The sequence below is a fragment of the Pavona decussata genome, unplaced genomic scaffold (genome assembly GCF_977016875.1).
Source record: "Pavona decussata unplaced genomic scaffold, jaPavDecu1.1 SCAFFOLD_94, whole genome shotgun sequence".
NCBI classification, from domain to species: Eukaryota; Metazoa; Cnidaria; class Anthozoa; order Scleractinia; family Agariciidae; genus Pavona; species Pavona decussata.
In genome coordinates this window covers 1,215,158-1,236,765 of record NW_028145511.1, presented here as the reverse complement: position 1 = coordinate 1,236,765, position 21,608 = coordinate 1,215,158, and the positions used below count along the sequence as shown (strand labels likewise).

The 21,608-nt window shown below is 38.6% G+C and overlaps 3 protein-coding genes across 3 annotated transcripts in view; all 3 read right to left on the bottom strand.

The window, feature by feature from the left end:
• Positions 1 to 2,899: 2,899 nt before the first annotated feature.
• Positions 2,900 to 9,412, bottom strand: LOC146473284 (retinol dehydrogenase 12-like). Its single transcript, XM_085118505.1, has 4 exons — positions 9,290 to 9,412; positions 7,118 to 7,252; positions 5,742 to 6,290; positions 2,900 to 4,313 (listed from the first exon to the last, which is right to left on the bottom strand). The coding sequence occupies exons 1-4, from the start codon at positions 9,375 to 9,377 to the stop codon at positions 4,000 to 4,002; spliced, it is 1,086 nt and encodes a 361-aa protein (XP_084974631.1). The 5' UTR covers positions 9,378 to 9,412; the 3' UTR covers positions 2,900 to 3,999.
• Positions 9,413 to 13,700: 4,288 nt separating this feature from the next.
• On the bottom strand, positions 13,701 to 15,479 carry LOC146473283 (transmembrane protein 145-like). The gene has a single exon (XM_085118665.1). The coding sequence runs from the start codon at positions 15,416 to 15,418 to the stop codon at positions 13,988 to 13,990; it is 1,431 nt and encodes a 476-aa protein (XP_084974791.1). The 5' UTR covers positions 15,419 to 15,479; the 3' UTR covers positions 13,701 to 13,987.
• A 1,738-nt stretch (positions 15,480 to 17,217) lies between these two features.
• Positions 17,218 to 21,608, bottom strand: part of LOC146473280 (sodium channel protein 1 brain-like) — a 46,225-nt gene continuing 41,834 nt past the window's right edge. The window contains exons 21-23 of the mRNA XM_085118502.1: positions 21,360 to 21,498; positions 20,045 to 20,176; positions 17,218 to 19,349 (exon numbers count right to left, since the gene is read on the bottom strand). Of these exons, the coding sequence (XP_084974628.1) occupies positions 17,875 to 19,349; positions 20,045 to 20,176; positions 21,360 to 21,498 (1,746 nt within the window). The 3' untranslated portion in view covers positions 17,218 to 17,874. The remainder of the gene's footprint in view (positions 19,350 to 20,044; positions 20,177 to 21,359; positions 21,499 to 21,608) is intronic.

Genomic DNA, 21,608 nt, shown 5'->3' with positions numbered 1-21,608 from the left:
AGAACTTAAATGAAGTCTGACCACATTTGGTCTTAACTAGTGGTATATCTAAAAAGAAACCCGTACTGATCAGTATACTTCGTTTTTTAGCTTCACACCTTGGCGTTTAAAGACCGCTTGGGTAAAAGCTTTGTTTTCCAGAGCGTCTAAAATTTGAAGTAATTCTAAGCTTTTCCCGCACCAAGTCAAAAGGATCAACAAATTTTGATCTTGGAATGGAATTCGCAAGTCCATTCTGGCAATCACCTTAACACGAACAGGGAATGCCCACGTGAAAGTCGAGTTGGAGAAATTCGAAAACAATCAAACTAAACTGAATAATCTGGATAAAATTACCATACCGTGGTCGTGGAGGTGAAACCCTGATTAACAAGTCTATCAAGAAATTGAATAGGTCACTTAGCGAGAATGTTAAGTTTGTAACACTTTATTCTTTTTTCCAAGCTTTCTCATTACGGTTCCAACAAGGATCCAGTTCCTTTTTTGCAGAAAGCTAATGTTATTTACAGATTACATGTAACATGTCCAGGGTGTGCGCAACATTATATTGGCAAAACAAATCGTTCCTTAGCTTTTCCGCTTCGCGAACATGCCACCAGATCTGAACAACCTATGTTCAGACACTTATTTAATTGTGATAGATTTAAAGAATTAGTTAGTTTTTTTGCTTGCCTTGAATGATTTAATTGTTCCATTGATGTCGGTTTTTGACCATATTTACCAGGAAGTTCACAATAACTGTGAAATAATAGATCGTAATGACAATAAATGGTCGCAGCTTGGTTTTCTAGAAGCTTTCTACATAAAGAACTTTAGCCTACAATTAATGAAGGCCTTAAAGCCTCCAGAGAATAAGACTCATGTTCTAATAACTTTATTCATTGTGTACCATATGCTAATTATCTTAGGTATAAGTACTGCTTGTGTAACATCAGTCCTTGTGACATGAAATGATTATGACTCTGGAATGGAGTTGAAATGTTGTATCTTCTTCATTAAATCTTGCATAAACCAAAACTTGGTTCTGAGATGATTTTTATTCTCGGACTTGCCTTTTCCTTATTTATTCAAAACTGTCGGATGGATGTGGATTCTACCAATATATCAGATATATGACTTATAACTATAAATATCAATTAAATATGTAGTGAAAAGGCATGTGTTCATTTACATTAAATGAAACACTGGGTTACACTCCACTTATGGGTGTGTCACCTAAAGTACAGCCTACGTTTGCTGACATCAATCATACAGGTAACAAAGCACTGCCGGGTTACACTGCACTCGTGGGTGTGCCACATAGAGTACAGCCTACGTTTGCTGATTAATAATCGTACAGCTAAAAAAAAAAACATTGGGTAACAAAACATTCGATTGTGAATATACCGTGCCTTCTGTTCTAAAAATGAGTCAGTGGATTGTTCTATTTCGTCACATATTTAGGAGTGTAATTTTAAGGACCGCACTCCTCCACTATCAATGCTTTGACGCCTACCCCGTGGACAATTGCCTTGGCGATGTACACTGCATGATCATATGCATGTTAGTCGACTTTTTGCCAAGCTTGGATTAAATATTGTGACTTTCTAGCCAAACGCTCTTCTGTGGTAACTTAAGTCTTCTTCGTTAAGCGGGCCTTACCGTGGTTCTGTCCATGGCCCTTTATTTGTTTCGATGCAATGTCTTCCATCTCGATTAATAAACACGCGCCAATTCCTTAGCAGAAGAATGCGTCCCTCTTTCGTCTTTCGCGTGATACTTCCCCTTTAATCCCCACGAAGTCAACTAACGTTTCTCATTCCACTTTTTCATTCTTCTTCTTTTACACGTTTCCATCCTTCTAGTTCCCGAATAGCGTACACAGCCAATAATTGAAGGGTGTATAACCAACCCATAGTGCATTTTAGATCATTCTTTCTTGTTTTGCCCAGATTAGCCGGTTTTTTTGCATGCGGCCGTTAATTCCTTCAGGGAAAATTTTATCCGTTACTTTATGCGCTTCGTTTGCAATAAAAACCTATGATTATGGGCAACATTTTTGTTTTTATCTTAAAACGAAGCGCAAAATAGCGCATAAAACATTGAAGCGAGGTTTCCTGAAGGAATTCAAGGCCACATTTAAAACATCAAATACAATTGAATTCCTTGCCAGTTTGCTGACGAAGGGCAAGAGCGAAACCTCAGGGGCAGTGAACATTTCTTGTAAGATTTATGTCAAGAAACAATGAACTGAACTGAACTGAACTGAGCCCTGAACTCAATTAACATTTCGCTGTACATCATTCAGTTACGCTAAACGAGCTCAACAGTTTTCATGAGTTTCCATTCAAAGATGCAAACAATCGATCGACGTAGATCTGATTCCGAGTACGTTTATCGGAGAAACTCACTTTTCATGCAGCGAGCTAAAGTATTAACCAAGGAAGGCTTATTGTATAAATATGGTGAGTAAATAAACGTAGTGAAGCTGCATTAGCAAATCGACAGATGCGCGCTATGCTACCAACTGAAACGGAATGGAACTCTGAATGTCAGGTTTCTCCGCTTAAGGGAGGTTTTAGCTCCTTTAGACCTTGAAAAAGATGTCCAAGACTGCTTACGAGAAGCGATTTCCACTCACAAGGGTTATGAAAAAGCATTGCACACATTAAATTGCTTTCAGGTCTTGTAAGTTATCGACTGTCCAGAAACGGGTCCCAGTTTTTAAGACCTATTCAAGACCTCTGTTAGGACCTGCGAAAACTTCATTTTGTCCACATGGCTCCGAAACATAAATTCAAAAGAATTGATCCATTTTTGAAAGCTAAATTTCAAAACCTTTCTCATTTCATAAAACATATTAGTCTTACTGCATTTAAAGTTAGTTACGATTCGCCACAGTTGAAAATATTACAAGAAGTTCTTGGAATTGTACTCTAAATTCCTTTATATGCAACATAGTGTTACGTCTGCTGAAGTTCGTAAGTGGTAAAGTATACAAACGTATTTCAGTTTAATGTCCTTTAAATAGTTCAGAGGACACTTACATATGAGTTTGAGTCGCTTTTACTTTAAAGTTCACTTAATCCTGCCAGTAAAGCCTTTCAAATGACTTAATATCCATGACCACTTCTCTACGACAGATAATTGCGGGCTCAAAGGCGCAGTAAACATGAAAATTCTACTTACATTTGAGTTTGTAAAAACTTATACTTAGGCTACACATTTTAAAGATTATTTTCTAATGTGGCGTTTGCCTGGTTAATTAATACACATAATATATATTTACATCCAGTATAAATATTGCTTGTTTAAATATGTCCATTTACATATAAATACATGCACAGATGTATGTATTACACAGTCACCAAAACATTTTGTTATAATCTCATTAACCCTTTAAGCCCTAACAGTGATCAGCATCAAATTTCTCCTTGTAATATCAATGCTTATTCAAACCCCGAGGTCAAGAGAATTAAGGATATGATCACCCAAGCTGAATTTTCTTGATATTTTAATAACTTCTCCCCAGTACTTTTATAAGAGAAGTATGGGGAGAACGTACGAGAAATATTTTTTCTTTTGTATTCGGGGTTAAAGGGTTAAGATCAAAGCAAATTAACAAATATCGGTGTTAGTTCAAAAGAAGGCTTCTCTGATACCTGTTAGATACAAGCAAGGCCTGTATTTGTGGGCCTCCAATTTTAGCAGTACTTCTGCTAATAATATTATTGTTCTACCATGAAAAAAAATTGTTTATATATTTTTGTATATGCATGCAGCAATAATGGCAAATGTAGCTGTAATATGTCTTCAACTCAAAGTCAAAAGCTAATTCTTTGCAAATTTCGGCTCAAGATTAAAAAAGATACACATGGAACTATGCTCCTTAGCTGAAAAGAGTAATTCGCCAAATTGTACCAGATTTGGAGCAATTTGGATTCATGGCCAAATTTACACTTAACATAGTTTTCAACTGAGCTCTTCAGTTACGCAGTTGCTCAAAGCTTTAACTGAATTTCAGTCTTTCCAGCTTTCTCCAGTTATTCTCTCACTTGCCTCCCAAAGCTTCTTCATCAAACCAGGATCTTTTGCAAGTTTACTGCAATCTTTCACTTTGCAATCCATATAATAAAGCCCTGAGACACCAGCCAGCTCCTCGGCCACTGAACAGTAGATTGTGGTCTGTGCTCCCTGCTTGCAATCCTTGAAAAATAGGAATGTTATTAACTGGAAGATCTGTTTGATGAGAGGTTTCTGTAAAACAGTCCAGTAGCGCCAAATGTCAGAGGTTACTGCACCAGGATGAACAGAATATATGGCTACTCCAGTACCTGAGATGAGATAAGAAATAATGTCAGAAGATTTCGTTCAATGACTCACAATTGGAATTTCACGTTATCGGGAGTTAGTCACGTACATGCCCCAGGTACCCTAACCTGCGATCAGGTGGTTTTTTTTGTTTTTTTTTTTTTTGTTTTGCTCTCTTTTTTTTTTTCTTTTTTGAGGAAGGAGGGGTATGATCGCAAGTTACAGGTACCCCAGCCATTTATACACTCGAGTGGGTGAATTAAAATTAACATTATGGAGCAAACGTCTCTAGAAGGAAACTACAAAACAGTTGAAGCTAGGCCTCACATCAACCCTCAGACGCAACGCCCAACACGTTAACCACTTCCAGTTGAAATAGATGCAAATTAGAGAGTAAGTTTTTGAAACAGTGAAGCTGTTTCTCATCTTAAGGGCGATTTAGACGGTACGATTTTGCCTACGATTTGTCGCATGCGACACGCTTACACCATGCCTACAACACGAATCGCGTCGTGTAAATCAACCTACAACATTCTTACGACAGACGCACACAACACGAAAAATGTCGTAGGATTTTAAAACATGTTTTAAAATCTTACAACAATCATAGGTAAAGGCAACGTTGAGTGGCAAAAGTTGTGTACGATTTTTACATGACGCAAGCAGTGCGCGCTCTAGAAATCGCATGCGACAGTCGTAAGAGAAAATCGTACCGTCTAAATCGCCCTTTAGGAGGCCTGTGGGCATAATACTATCCCAGGAAATTTTGAAAAATTGAATCATCTTATAAGATGTGTTTTCTGCAATAATTATATATTCTGAGCAGCAATATGGTTCATTCAAAATTATAGCTGTTTGTTGACTGGGTGACATACTGGCTCTGCAAGAGAATTAAAAGTAAAAAAAAAGTATGATTATACTTTTGAGACAATCAGTGATTATGTACGTACTTTGCTGGTAATTTTGCTTCTTCAAAAATTAATTAAGTGTTTGAATAAAACATAATTTCATTTTTAAATTAAAAATGAAATTATTTTTTTAACAAATTATTTGGAAATAAAGCTTGTTCTTGTTGTTGTTGTTGTTCACGTGTGAGAAATACTTGTTTCAGCATAAGAGCTAGCCTGCGTGGCAAGCGCAAGGAAAATATAGGGAGCGTAAGGGAGGGAGACGTGCATGTCTCCCTCCCTCGCGCTCCCCGCTCTTTTTATATGCCCTGTATATTTTTCATGTACCTGTCATGCAGGCTACATGAGAACATAATATTACATCCAACTGTTTGAGTCTCATGCTCAATACATGAAACTTGAGAGCTCTCCACTGTACTTCACATCTGATCCTGATACACAATACTAAATGGGTACACTACTGAGAAGATCTTTCCACAAAGTTAACAGTCCATGCTTGTTAATTGCTACTCTAGGGTAATAACATGTTCCTTCCCTTCTCACCTTTCAATCCCTGGCCCAAGTCTCTTGTAAACACAATCTTTGCCAGCGCTGACTCGAAATAGCGATCGGTTGACTTAAACTTCTCCCATGAAAGTTTAAAGTCTTCCAGCTGAAGACGTTTTGCAAATATATGACCATTTGTTGACACATTAACGATGCGACTGGGTGATGACTGCTTCATTTTCTCCATCAGAAGCAAGGTCAGAAGAAATTGGCTGAGGTAGTTCACTTGAAAGATGCTTTCATAACCATCCTTAGTCAGCTGATAGGGGGCAGCACCAAGCCCCGCATTATTGACAAGAATATCCAGCCTTTCTTCTGTTTCATTAATAAGCTTTGCAAAGGCTCTCACAGACTCAAATGAAGACAGGTCAAGGACCCTGACAACAACTTTATCACTTCCAGTTTCAGCAATGATATCCTTAGCCGCTTTAGTGGCCTTCTCTTCATCTCGGCAAGCCAAAATCACCCTGGCACCTCTCTTAGCAAAATCTAGAGCAGTCTCCTTGCCTATTCCTGTGTTTGAACCTGTGACAATTGCAGTCTTGCCTATATATAATAGTGAAGAACACAAAATCAGAGGATGGTAACAGGAAATAATTATGCCCCACAAAAAAGAATAGAAGAACTGTCTTAAGAATACTGTGGCAGTGACATGTGTATAAAATCACTAGTAATAATCAAATATTAGGGAGTGCGTTCGATGATCTCGATCCCAGGCTCTCTTTACTTTGCCAAGTTGTCGATGATGTCATCTGCCCCTGCAAAATCTGCGGGGGATTGCCAGATATGCATCCCAAGATCCATTCATTCGTTGATTGTCCCATACAACCTTGGCTCCAATCTGTATTAGGAGTGCATTCTTTCTACGTGGAACACAATTATGTCTTTTGCAAGGTCTAACAAATTATGAAATTTACATTCTAAAAAGGTATAAATGGGCTTATTAGAATGTCTTAAAAATACTTCATGAGACAGAATTCATAAAACTCAAAAAAAAAGTATCGTGAGTCATTCATTATTCATGAGTCCCAACACTAAGACTCATTGTCACTTCACAACTCATTATTAGCTTCATTTGTGCAGTTCCAGAAAATATCCATACTCCCCCCACGGAAGGTTTTTTTGTTTTGCACCCCTATCCCCCAAGAAATTCCAGTTTTGTAAATCATACTTAAAGTTTGCTTCTAAAATTTTGGCTTCTAAGACCCCCTCCCCCTGGGAATTTCTGATGACCTTCCATGGGGTGGGTATGGATTTTCTTAGGAACTGCACATTACAACTTGTTGTCACAAATTATTCACCACATAGATATGTCTCAATTTAGTATTTTGTGAAGATGAACTACTGGCATTAAAAGACGCTAATTTTCTTACCATCCAATCGGGCCTTGCTCTTACAAACTCCTCCACCACAATACCACTTTATGAGTGCTGCCAGACAAACAGTTAGTGCTGCGACAGCTGCCAGGCTTTTGAGAGGGCTTTGGTGGGTAGAGGTGTCATGATCATCTGTAGAGAACATGAAGCCAAAAATAGAATATTTGTTGTACAATGGGTGAATCTTATATGTGGGCTGAGATTCTTAGGCACAACTTTTTTTTGCAGATTTTCCAACAATATTATGCACCAAACACATGGGAAGGGAGGGGAAATCCAGACAAAGGCAGGGTTTTAAAAACCAAGCTGCTTTTTTTTCTCAAATGCCACACTGCAAGGCATTTGTGGATGGCTAAAAAAACATCTTTGAGAATTTGTAAGAAATTCCACTGAAATGGTCAAAAATTAATGGTAGATATTAATTAATTGCCACAAATCCCCCTCCTTCCCCCCTTGGCAGCTTTTATACCTGTAGGTGCATTACAGCGAGTCTAACCTGCCCTGATGGACACCTCCTCAAGTAATCCCTACCAGATACCTGCCTCCCCTACCATATTAGGCCTCAAGGCTTCAATAGGTACATTCAGGGCACCCTGGAGCATTACAGTCTAACCTTTTTTTAGTCAAGTTGTCACTGCCTGATACAAAATTTAATACAGCATAAGTGGTAAAAAAAATAGGCCTAATCAAAAGCGTTATGGCCCACAATTGACAAGCTTTCCATCCCAGTTTCTGAACTATGAAACAGGGAGGCAATTATTATAACTAGAATGATATCACCATCTAGCTTCCTCTAGGCACTTGGGTATTAGCCATTAAAAGGGGTATCGAATGGTCTTTACGAGCATTTGCGAGCATGCGAGCAGTGTGTTTATTTTTGCGAGCACGAGCAGTTGTCAAATTTTTCTTGCGAGCAGCGAGCACTTTAGAAAAATACAGATGGTGAGCAGCGAGCACTTCGAGTACTTAGTAAATTTTCCGCTAGCTGGAATGTCTCTTATTAATAGGATACGTTGTTTTGTGCCAAGTAATGGCTAATAATCTGGCTGACACCTCAAAAAAAATGCAAAAAAAAAGGTCCAAAGCTAGGGCAGTTCAACCAGTTCCACCATCTTACAGCCAATTGGGCCCTGCTTGATGCTAAATTACATCGCATAGCTTCACGTGAGTCAGCATGCGAGCAGTTGCAAAAAATTTGCGAGCACGAGCAAGCGAGCACCCGTGTAATTTTTGTGAGCAATTCAAGCAAAGGCCAAATTTTGCGAGCACTCATAAATTGAATGGGACCATTCAATATCCCTATTAAAATTAAAGCACTTCAATAATAATAATTTGACATTATGCTAGGAGTATCCAATCAATGGCAATCAATCAATACCAGTTGATAATTAAATTAGTTAAATTTATTGACATTGGTTGGTATCAAGCAATCAATGACCAATTGATAGTCACACAAAAACCATTTGTTGAGTGGTATTTACAGGCAAAACAAGAAGAACCCAGTTTTCTCATCTTGTTACACATGATTTTTTTCATTGTTTTGCAACAATTTATGCTGCTTTTCTTGGTACGTTCCTTATTTGCCAAGGCAGAACTTAATTCAGTTGCCAGAGATTTTCTGTGAAGGTACCATGCAACTAGTTTCCTTTTTTAAAGTCTGTAAAAGAAGGAGAGAAAATCAGTCAAAATATCGTGTTAATGTTTCAGAATTGAAATAAAAATGTGTTAAAAATCGATACAATGTGTTAAAGTTTACGTGCAAAGATGAGATAATTTCCATAAGCACACATTTCCATTGGCACTCTCTGAAGCCAGAAAAAAAAAATGTGTAAACAATCGATAGCAATCGATACCAATTTAAGCCATCGATTAGATTATCTTCCATCGATTGGATACCCCGGGTATAAGTTTAAATTTAATATCCTCATCAGTCATATTTAATAATCGAATTAAGAATTAATTAGGCTGAATCGAATCGCTGGCCGGGGCAAGCGCTTCCTCGGAGACCCAGGGGCAGTTAGTCGGGTAGCAGGGATTTTCGTTTGCGAAAGAAGTAAACTCCTACTGCCCGACTAACTGCCCCTGGGTCTCCCAGGACAGGGGCAAGGATGGGGCAAGCGATTCAAGCAGAAACAAGTTTTAAGACTTTAAACGTACAATACAACGTACCTTTGTCTACCTCATCTCCAAACGACGCCTCGAAACAACAAGACAATGAAACAGACAAAACCAAAACAATCAAGAACGAATCCGCCATGATGAGTAACAGTGAGTAATTCGACAAAAAGGTCCACTCCCTCGGTCCACTCTCAGTCTTGTCCCCAGACCCCTGGGGTCGAGAGTGATCCACTGAATGTCATCCCGGCCAAGATGTTTGATTGAAGGTAAAACAATCATCCAACAAAAAAATGTAATGCGATGCTAAAAGGTATAATACTGTAATTATTGAACCAACAAAATGTTATCATGAAAGGTGTTAAAACGCCGAGCCGTTGCTTTATTTTAGACCCGACGTCTTCAGGCTTCAACAAAATACTTCACTTGTAGTAATTTTTTCGACACGCAATCGACGGCTTCTGCCGGCCGCCAAAAGTAGAAAATGTGCTATCTTAGCAGGTTTCATCCCTTTGGAAATAATCACCAAGTAATGGAGTATACAGGTCGGTAATTTTGGATGGGAATGGCCGTGTTCATACTGCACAATTATCTCTAGTTCACGGCAAGTGCGCAGGTACACTTGGTAAAACTGAGTGATAAAATCAAGGGAACAGAAATGATTCACGACTATAACAAAGAAGCTAAGGGCTAAGAATGACAATACTAATCATTGAAAATGGAAATCGTTTTTTAACTATTATCTTGAAAAGCATAGTGGCAAATTAGTTTTCTCAGGCAATTTAAGACAGCAAGATGTTCCAATGCTCAATCTTTTTTACCCTTTCCTGATCGAGACAATAGAATACTGGAGCACTTTAAATTATAGAGATAAGAACTTTAAAAATTTCAATTCTACTGAAATTTCAATTCTGCTCTTAAAAGAGCCAACCTTGACCGCATTGTTATCAAGTGACAATTAGGCGATTTATTGTGTCTCTATTTTTCATTGTATTTTACTGTAATCATTTTGTTGTTTTACTTGTGGATGATTGTAATCTTAAAAAATCAAATATTCTTGTGTTAAAAGCGTTCTTTATTGGAAACCTTCAAAGTATTCACAAATTCTGTAAATCTATATCTTGTCTTGTCGTCTGACTGCAACTTTCATTTTTCGTTGTAACATGCATCTTACAACTTCCTATCCAACGAGCATTGGTTTCTCCTCTGCAGTCGAGAAACCACAGCTCGTAGGGAAACAACTTCCTGGCTTTTGATTGGTTAATTTGCAGCTTGAGGTTATTTTTAATCGATTGATATCATCTTTAAAAAAAATCAGCTAACACTTTAGCAAGAAAAATTCACCAGCCTACATATCCCTTTACCGTACATTACTAAGCTTAAACTAATAAGCGTGTAATTTTTTCCTGATATGGCAATACACTTCTCCGAAACATAAGACGTTGAAGAGAAATTGAGTAACCCCTCATGTTTGTTATTCTTGGTGAATGAATAATTACATTCGTGAGGATGAAAATAATAAAGACAGTTTTCCAAATGAATGGTTGATTTTGCTTAATTACGCGTGATCCGTGTATTTATTACAGTGAATTAAACACAGGAAGTTCTGGAAGTTGATCATCCTGAATCTTAATCAGGAGAATATCATGTCTTGAATGAATAGTTGATTTTTCTTAATCACGAGTGATCCGTGTATTTTTATTGTAAGGTGGCTGGCAATGAATTCCATCACTTTCAGCACTTATTCTTTGTCTCTTTATTAGTCAATAAAACAATAATGGTATCAAACAAATGCCTAAACATTGGCGAACAATGTAAGATCTTGGAGTAAATTATCTTTTGTTCTCACTTTCCTTCGTAAGTTGTGCACACGTTTTCGCTCCGGTTCACCTTATTTATGGCTATTTTGGTTTCGCTTTGTGTTCCACACCTTTGGTTTGCATCTTACTCGTTTTATCTGTTATCAGTTTCTTTCGCATACTTTTGTTAAGTTAATTTTGTGGTTGAACATTAATGAGTGTAAACATACCATCAATAATCAATTAGCTTGTCAAAATGATTTGCCATGATCCTCTTTGAGTATTTCCGGCGGCAAACCGTTAACGTCATTGTCGCCGGTTTCAACGCTAAACACTGCTTTTCCTTCTGTAATCACGCTGATTATGTCCCAGAAACAAAGCATTATGCGAGTCTCTTGCAACACTGAATTAAAACACGTATCTTCCCTAAGAGTACTATGCGTTGCGAAGGCAAGGACAGCAATTGTTTCCACAGAGTTACTACTTAGTCTTCCACACGATGTTCTTCGAGATTTGTGCGGTACATCGTCAACAAATGGAGATTGTATTGTTAAAATAACCGATGTACCATTGCAATCAGATGGAAACGTAATAAGCGGTGCACTTTGCGGCTACCACGTCCTAAAGAAGGAATTTTTATTTGGGGAATACGAAGCAGGTGTTTTTCAAGAACCGCTTGAAAATGTGTCGTGGAAGAACTCCGTCCATGCAAGGAAAATTGTAATGTTTATACAGGACTTTTTCTACGAGGAAGCATTGAATGTTTGGAATGAAACAAGCTGCTTTTCAAAGCTGAAAAGTTTAGCAATGGAGAATGGAAAACAGATAAAGGCGAATTTATATCAGCAAGTTGCGCGCTGGGTTGTGAAGAACAATTGTTACTTTGCTTATAATTTGACTGATGAGTTTGTCGAACTCGCTCACAAAGAGACGTTTACATTGGCGATGAGAGTACTTTAAAACAAAACTTCCGTCGACGAATTTTAATCAGTTTACTGAGAAAAACATGATCATGAACAGTGAATAAAACTGCAAAGAAATCGCTTTTCTTGATTTTATAACAGTTAATAGCCAAACATTTCCCTATTCAAGGTGTTTTTGTGACTGTTAAGAAATGACAAAGATTAGAGCAGGAGTTTGTCATGATTGGTTTGAAATTCATATTTAATTTGTATAGAATATTAAGAGAAAAGCGCTATGTACAACTTACCGCGAGGTTTTCTATTTCATTATAATAGTTATTAACTGAAAGAAATTTTACTGTTTTCAGCCGTTTTTTTTTTTTTATTTCTTCACCCTGTGATTACAGGACAAACTATCTACTGAGATATAATTGTGTTCTCAGGACAAATGGACAAATATCTATACTTTGAATTTGCATTTCCCAAACTTCCTCACTTGTAAAAAAAGATAAAATTCCTCAGACTTGTTCGAGTGGTAGGCGACGTTAATTAAAAAAGACCTATAATCTAACAGATTCATAATGTACGTTGGTGTAATTGAACATACACTTCACCATGGTTACACCAGTAGGGAAACATCATTAATGCATAACACACAATGAATTGGAAGAGGACTTGCGGTTCAATTGCAAGCTTACCTTATTAAAGGTATAATCATAAGGTTTTTAGCTAATATCTCAGAGAAATACTATTAGTCTTGTTCAAGTGAACTTTTCCAAAGCTTCACATGTACAGGGTATTTGTATCGAAAGTGATTTAAAATTGATGTTCTGCATATTTTTAAGGGTTGATGCTGAACATTTTACATATTGTTGGTAAACACAATACATCCAAAAATAATGCTTGAGGAGCTTGATAGAAACGCGGCGGACATCTTACATGTAAAAAAATCTTGAAACTTGAAACGAAGGGCTTAATAGAGCTTTTACGGTTGACGAAAAAGTGAAATGGGATTAGTGTGCGCGCGTTCAGGAAGCTGATTTTCCACCGAACGAATGACTACCAAGTATTGTCTTACCATACAAATAACTATAACAGCTAGCACGAATATCATGCCCTTAGCTTTTCGAGCGTTATTTAAGGAATTGAATTTGGATATTGGCCTCGTTCTTTTTCCGCGTTTTTATGGACCGAAACAAAAACGAGGTCCATAAAAACGCAAAAAAAGAACGAGGCCAATGTCTCGCAGTCATCTTGACCGAGTAAACTTTGACAATAAAATTAAAGGTTTGTTATATGGCTTTCATCTCTCAAAAGAGAAACGAAACTTTCTGTACTCGGATAGCCTACGTGTAGGCTAGTACTCGGACCGAAAATTTTTATGTGCGCAAGTTTTTTTCAGTGGAATTAGCATCAGCGTCGAGCATGTGAATAATGAAAAACTAACTTCCTAAATTAACTTAAATGAGTTATTTTTAAAACGCGGCTTTAGTAAACAAGGAATTTACGAGAAACTGAAATATCCGAAAGATTCAGAAGCCGGCAAGCTTGCCATAAACATTTCTGCAAAGTTATCAGCCTGAAATTAAGAGCAAAATTCTTGAATGAAACAATATGTTATGAACAGAATGCAAACACAAGCCAGAAAATAGGCCGGGAAAATTTTAAACGAGGCGAAACTGTGACAGACGAGGTGTTGGTGTTTACAACTGAGCAATGCCGTATTAAAAATAACTGACACATGAACTTCTTCAGCAAACTTTGAAAAAAAAGGGTTTTTTTATCTGAACTTCACTCACAAAGCCGGGATTTACAACACTCAAAGCGAGAGAACCAATTAATATTCACAAGCTCACGGAAATCTGAAAACGTGATTGTCATATTTGATTATGTAACTGTAAATAATGAAGACGATCAAATGCTTAACTAAAGCGCCGTTCTTTTTCCATAAAACATCGCCATTCTTTTTGGATCTTTCCTTGTATCTAGGACTACAATCTTTGACTTTTGCATATAAAAGTCCTTTACAAATTTAAACATGCAATCAAGCTTTACTGAAACACGCGATTCCTGTCTTCATTTCCTCCGAGTCTGTCTATGTTTGTCTGGTTGGCTTCTACAGGTCCAGCCTCTCTCTGGTTAAATCCTGAGAAACCATCGTAGTATTCAGCGTTGGTCAGCGGATTTTGTTCCTGTACAGGTTCCACTTCATTTGCGCGTGCATGAAACGGGAAATTTCTATCGGCTTGACTCGGCCTCATGATGTGCAAAAGACCACCAAACCCTAGGAGGTCGAGAATAAAATTAAGTCGGTGATAAAACTCAGAGGCGGTTATCCCTCTTTGGATGAAGAAAGAGCTCGCAAGGAAAGGTAACGGCTGTGCAAGAAACCAGATAGAAAAAACACCCGCAAAGGACAGATAGAATTTTTGTTTTTCAGGATTTTGTCGGATTGTTGACAAAGCGCCATAGATGAACACCGCCCAAGCGATAACTGTCACGCCAAGATTCCCCTGTAGCAATTTGCTAAGCTTAAGGAGCCAAAGTAGAGACAATCCATGATCGAAATACTCCTGTTTGAAGAAAAACAGAACGCCGTAGGTCAAGATGTAAATGGAAAAGAACACAGTGAGTTTCCTCTGAATGTTTGCGCTGAGACGAGCTTTAGTAATTGTCCATCCAAACGCTAACAAAACCAGCAGAACATGAAGAAAAATCTGGCTTGTGGCATGAAGTAGGTCCCTGATACTAAGTAATTGCTGAAGCCCTTCTCCAAAGTGAGCGTTATGCGTGCGGTAGACGACGTCAAAAAGCAAGGCGGTGAATTCAAAGGCTAGAGATGCCAGAAAGATTTTGTATGCCCGGTGAAACATATCTCGTCGAAGAAGCTGGCGGGCGAAATATAGACTTATGGCAAACAAAATCAGAATAAGTCCAAATGATACGAGATGATTTTCAAGGATGTTCTCTTTTTCCTCCCAAGATACAGTAACTCCGTTTGTGAAACTAAACTCGTAGGAAATGTCTAACCCCTGAGTACTGTTGCAGTGACTAAGAGCGAAGAACCACCATTGATCGTTTTCCGAAGAGAGCCGAAGTGTTCCCGAGCATTCCCGAAGATTAGTAGCATTGTCTGTGAAGCACTGTATAGAGTGGTCATCAGGGATCGACTTATTACTTCCAGGTGTGTTTTGAAATGCAAACACTGCCTTTGCACTATTGATCTTAGACTGGCAGTCCAAGGTACTGTTGTTGTAAACTGATTCCCACGAATCTTCGAAGTAATACGCAAGGCTTGGACAGCATTGATTCGTTGCTGTGTATTCCACTTTGTAATCCAAATGTCCTACTTCGTCGAAAAAGGAAAATTTAGATACGGAGACCCAGTTATCACCGCTGTTAATTTTACCGGACACAAATTTTCCATAACCAAAATCAAAGCTTGATAACAAAAGAAGAAAGCACAGGTAATATCCTGACATCTCTCAGTGCAAAACATGCACCAAAATTGCCGTTACGCCATGTTTTTTCAATTATTTTTAATTGTTGCGTCATACAAGAAACGTCGATTAATTCACGGCATTAACCGCTCTAATTAAATTAAGAAAATGTATTTTTAAAAATGACTTTCTAATGCGTGTGTTAAACCGAAACCAAACGACAGCACTGGGATTAAATATGTCAAACTAGTTTAGACAAGACAAAATTTAATTCGAACATGACAGCACATAAATTGTCTGCCTGTCGTGTTGACTTCCAGTGCGCGCGTCGCACGAGGCTGCGTTTGCGACCACAACGCATGGTGTTACCAAAGAATTTCCACCAGAGCTCATTACGGGCCGTCAGTTTCTAAAGAATGGGTAATTGACTAATCACAGCCATTTATGTGGAAGAAGCCCTTTTTTTGACTTTGCTTTAGTCAGAAAGAAACGCTTTAGTGTTAGAGAAGAAGCAGAACAGAACTCACTGATTTCTTTTTTACCGTCACTTCTTCCTAACCTATTATAAGACATACTTTCTTTTCCTTGTATTTTCTAATCCACGATTTCTTGTGGAAGTCGACCCCGCAACATCAAAATTAAAGCGGTATTTTATTAGAAAACTGGGAGATAAAAGGGACTTTTAATTACAGACTGCTGCGTTCCTTAGAACATGAAGATTGCATTTTTGTTGATGTTAGGTTTCAAGAAATACAGTAAAGCGGTGTAATTAATCTGAAGAAAAAAAACTCTTATAAGCCAGTGTTTTTGTAATCTCAAATGCATTTCTGTGTTTTGCAGTAAGTTTTTTTTAAACGGATCCCTTACTTGTTTGGACAATGCTTTTGTTTATGTGAATTCTATTCCATTAAAGTGTGATTGTTCAAATGAACGTTCTTGTTTACTCTTATTGTGTCGAAGCCCTCGAAGCATAGGTTTTCCTGCGTTTTGGGACAACTTGAGCGAAGGAGTTTGAAGAGAGCGAAGAGCGAAGGAGAGTGAAGATACTATCCTCACCTTCACAGACTACTAGTGTTACTGAAATGTTACAGGAACTGAACTGGGGCACTTTAGAATTAAGAAGGAAAAGGAATGGTCTTACAATGTAGTATAAAATTTACAATGGACTGGTACGCTAAGGCTCTAAAAACTACCTTCTGCCAGCAGGGCGCCAAAGCCGCCATTTACACAAGTACTCACAAGTAAAAAGGACCCGAGTCCTTGACAAATTACCATCAATTTTCGTTTTCCCCCAAGACAATAAGGGAATGAAACACCTTGCCACTGGATGTAGTTGAGCCGGCGAAGAAGTTTTGAGGAGAGCACATAGCGAAGGAGAGCGAAGATACTATCCTCACTTTGATAGACCGTCTTTGTGTTACTGAAATGTTACGGGAACTGAACTAGGAAACTCCTAAGGCTTCCTCGCCACTTTCTCTGTAATATTTTTTTCTTCCGCTCAAATATTGTTTTTGTAACGTGTGTGGTGAAATAATTATTTAATCTGTCAACATGGCTGGCTTCTATGTGTTGATCCGCCAAGATCGTCAACCGGCTGTATTGCAAGATTTCGTCAAAATTGCCAAATTCGCCATTGCGTGCATTTCTGGACATAAACGGCGCAAACATGGCACAGTGACATGAATATTTATGAGACAAAAGTGAAATTGCCTGTCGTTGCGTTTCTTCAATGTGACTTTTCCTGTTTTTTTGGCTTGAACTGCGTTCGGCGCGACGGAAATGCGTCTTAAAGTTGAGGCTAAGAAATCAAGAAACGAAACATTTTCTCATTATGAATTTATTCCTAATAAAATAAATAAGTGATTTCAATGAATAGGTTAAAATCTTCACAACATTTTATACAGGTTAAAATAAATACTACAAAAATAAAGTCAGTGACTTCACATTCAATGTACTTTGCAATAGTAAAGGTGAATTCGGGAGCGATAAATAAATTAGAAAAACATATAAAACTAATTTTGAAAATAAATACTCGATATGTTAAAATACTACTGTGAAATTGAAAGAAATAATGTTTTTTCTTTCCGATCGTTAAGTTACAAACTGGAACCAACCCAAATTTTGTTGGCTAATACACATCCAGTTTGCGCCATGAAGGGGAAAAGGTGGAGGGGGTGGGGGAAGGAGGGTAATGAGGCGACAGGGCGTCTAGACTTCCTGAATCCCGTATGTTTACAGCTGGTTGTCACGGCGACACCTGAGCTGCTGTCTACCCAATCTCGTACCCAGAGTCCTCAGGCTCTTTGGTCAGCGGTTGGTTGCCAGGAGAGACATTCGAGAATTCGAAAAAATTTAAATTGTTTGGTTGGCTTCCCCGTAACGGCTTGCATTGTTTTACTGCAGAAATCCAGCGGTATAAAATTCTACTACCCCATAGTCTCTCCTAGCGACCAACCTCTGGCCAAAGAGCCTGAGGACTCTGGGTATGAGATTTCTGTCTATTTTGAAGGCCCCTTGTCTACTCTAGGCTGTTCCATGACTTTAATTTTCTTCAGAGGAGGTGCTCTTAAGACTGCTGGTCTCATGACGGCTACCCGTGGACTGCCTCCTGGTTCTTGACTTAGCGGAGATTTGCTAGGAGGTGGCCCGACTTTTCTTGAAGACGGTGAACCTTTAGACTTAGTCAGATTAGGAAGCGAATTCATTTGTGAGTTAGGAATAACGTTTCTTTCTTTTTTTCTTTGAGGCGCTCCTTTTACGTCTGCCTCAAAAGCGCGATTGATGGCTCCCGCACGCCTCGCGCTACCGAGCCTAGTCACCTGAGCTGATTCAAGTGAAACCCTTCTGTCAATGGTTCTACTCAAATTAGGAAGCGAATCACTCAAGTTGTTGCCATGAACAAGCAAATCTGCGATACGACTTCCCTGACTGCGCTTCACCGTCGTAAAACCATTACAATTTTCCCCGCTATTGTTTACCGTCTCTGTATTCTCCGGGTTAATCCCTAAAGCCTCTCTGCGTTTTCGTTCACGATATCGTCTGACAGCGCGCGTGATAACCCGAGCCGCTGCAATCTCGCGGTTTTTTTCCAAAGTAGAGTTAGTTTGACGGTAATGAGTTGCCGCGGGAAACACATCTCTGAACCTCTCCTCCATCCTCTTCAGCACCACGTTAAATTCCTCAGAATCAAACTCCTCGTAACCAGTCACCACTCTTCTCACCAGAGCCTGCAACAAGTGCAGACAGTAAATCTTATCGTCCTCAAACAGCGGTATATTCAGCAGCGCGCATGCGGCCTTGTTTGGTTTTTTAATGCCCAGGTTCCCCTCCAAGGTGTTCAGAAAGTCGGACAAGTCGCGATAGTAAATATATTGAGTGCTGTTGGGATCGTACATCATCCAGTGATCGTAAAATAAATCAATGTCATCCCCTGTAATTCCTATCTTCTCTTGTTCAATAACGTTGTTGTAATTTTCCAATATTACCGCGACATACATGTTGATAAGGACCAGAAAAATAATGATGATGAAACTATAAAAATAGATGACTGCAACCCAGTAGTTCCCACAATTTCCATTAGACAAGCCTTTGTAGTTAGGGTCGCAATCTGGAGCCTCAATCATCAAAGGCTCTAAGACATCGTTCCAGCCTGCCGCAGTCATTAGACGAAAAATGAGCAACATAGAGTTCAGAAACGTTTCAAAGTTGACAACCTCGTTTAAGGCGCCTGTTTTCTTTACATGTGCGAAGAAGGACATTCCTATAAGCGCGTAGATGAACATGATGAGGAAAAGTATGGCTCCAACGTTAAACAGGGCAGATAAAGAAATGAGGAGGGAGAAAACCAGTCTCTTGATGCCTTTAGCTTTGTGGAAGAAGCGAAGAAGTCGACCAATTCGGAACACGCGAACCACGCGGAGGAGATTTGGTGTAATGATTATACCTGTTTTATTAAGGCTTTCCACAACTATTCCTGCGTAATAAAGAAAAGAATAAATCAATTAACTCAGGAGAGAGGGCAAAGATGAAAAGTAAGGGTGAAAAGAATACGTATATCTTCCTCTTCTTGTTGTTTTAGATCGGTCTTCGTTCCCATTCGCGAAACGAAACCGGCGAAGACCCTTTGTATAAAGCATCTTTTGAAACAGTTAACTTGTAATTGCGTCAGTGCGATTCCAAACCATCTGTGTATGCTAATGATCAACTATTTCACAGCAATTTTTTGGCTAATGTATGGCGATTTGATGGTGATTCTGAATGTTGTTCAGCGCTGACAGCAGAGCATATGAGATCAGAAGTAAATTTAAATCACTTCAAATTCTTTCGGGTATATTTAAAACGGGGTATTTGTTTGTTGTTCTCCAAAAACCCACAGATTTGTGTGACTTCGTTGTAATAAACTCACCGCGAACTTAATTGACCTAAAGAGAAATCCTTCCAATGTAACTCGTGGGAATTACATCTCATAAAAATAGCCTCAAAGGTCCCATCAAAAAGGGACAGTGCAGCTTTAAACGGTCATGTTATAACAATAGCCAGAACGTGATAAGAAAAGTGAAGCCTAACCAAGAACTCGACCGAAAAACTTCAGTTGTACGTGTTTGGTTCGCTCAGACAACAGATTGTTTAAAAACATCACAAAAAGATACCTCTATGTGACTTACTCACCTATTATTGATAGCACGACAATGATAAAGTCAAATACATTCCAAGGATGCAGAAAATAACCCCGTCGTAGGGCAATAATTCTCAGTATAGCCTCAATGATGAAAATCAGGGTAAATACGATGTTGAAGTATTGTGATGGACGCAGCAAGCGATCTCTCATTAAGGAGAAATACAATATTGTGTGTCTGTTTTAAAAACTGCCAAGATACGATGAGTTGGTAATGAGCCGTGACACTCCTTGGGTTTTACTCAATTCCAGGTATTGCTAAGAAGTTAAAAGTGGTTTTTAACTGAGATCATCCTACTGCTAAGAAACATTTCAAACCTTGCTCCTCCCAACCAATAGGTGGTTTGCATTGCCGCCATGTTGGTGGACGAAACAAAAGAAAATTTGTCCACATAGTCTGCACAAAAATCAGTGGAAGTTAAGTCCCAGAGGAGAAAAATATTATTGTTCCTGTCCACCAACATGGCCACCATGGCGTCACACACAAACCATCAATAGACGTTTTACTGTTTTGTGCTTAGTCACCTGGCCTCAGAGTGGAATCGAGGCTTGAGAAGACTTTGCTCAGATACAAAATTTACTGCTTTTTTCATATAAAATCTTGTTGTTCTTATGCTTACTTCTTTTCATTTACATATGAAAGACATTAATGTCCCTATGAAAACAGTCACTCCAGCCTCGCTTTCACTCAAAGACTAGGTTACTCAGGGGTAAAATATTTTTCTTCCTTTCTCATTTCCCTGACAAGCTTCCCCCGTTAATTTGCCCATCTAGTACTTGCTAGCTCTCCTCGATTCCTCTTACTTCCCATAAAGCAAACTACTCTCTACATTCTTGTCAAATCTCTTGTTTCCAAAGTGGTACTATACAGGATAGCGGTCTCTAGTCCGTATTTTCATCTGCATGACTTTTAGTTGCGCCAAATTAATGGTCACGGTATACTCGCTCCCGCATTTGAAAACTGGCGTCCTAATGATTAAACCCTTTGCCTCAGAATTCATCCTTGCTTCTTGTAACGTGTTTCTAACTTCTGAGCCAATACATTTGCTGGGTTTCATGATTCATTATTTTTGATCAATTTTGCCTGAGAATTTTGTTGGACGCCAACAGTTTGGACGTTTAACCACACATTGAACCTTACCATGTAACAACTGTTGGGCTTTGGTGTCTCTAGAGCTAGCTGGAGTTTGAATAGCATATTAGACCAACAATTCTATGAAATTTGGAGTTGAGATAGCATTGATACCCAAGGCGGTTATTAATTGTCTGAGGTTTAAGACTGATTTAGACTTTCAAAATAAAGGATATCAAGCACCAATGTGACTTCGTATGGCTGGTCATAATGCTGCACCATCATCACTAGCATATTGACTGTGATCACAAAAATTATAAACATCTCAAATTTGCGGCTTTTAACCAAGTCAAACACAGCGGCTTGGAAGCGATTCTGAAAAAAATATCATCAAAAAACAATTAGTTCAAAGGGGTCACACTCGTGAGCTGCGATTGGTATATTTCCGCCATTTTAGCGGTATAAAGGTTCCTTTGCTGGTAATT

Coding starts and splice junctions, on each gene's coding strand:
- LOC146473284 (XM_085118505.1), bottom strand. CDS start 9,377: ATGGCGGATTCGTTCTTGATTGTTTTGGTTTTGTCTGTTTCATTGTCT. Junction 6,291..7,117: donor GAGCAAGGCCCGATTGGATG/GTAAGAAAATTA, acceptor TATTATATATAG/GCAAGACTGCAATTGTCACA. Junction 4,314..5,741: donor CTTGGGCCAGGGATTGAAAG/GTGAGAAGGGAA, acceptor ATCTCATCTCAG/GTACTGGAGTAGCCATATAT.
- LOC146473283 (XM_085118665.1), bottom strand. CDS start 15,418: ATGTCAGGATATTACCTGTGCTTTCTTCTTTTGTTATCAAGCTTTGAT.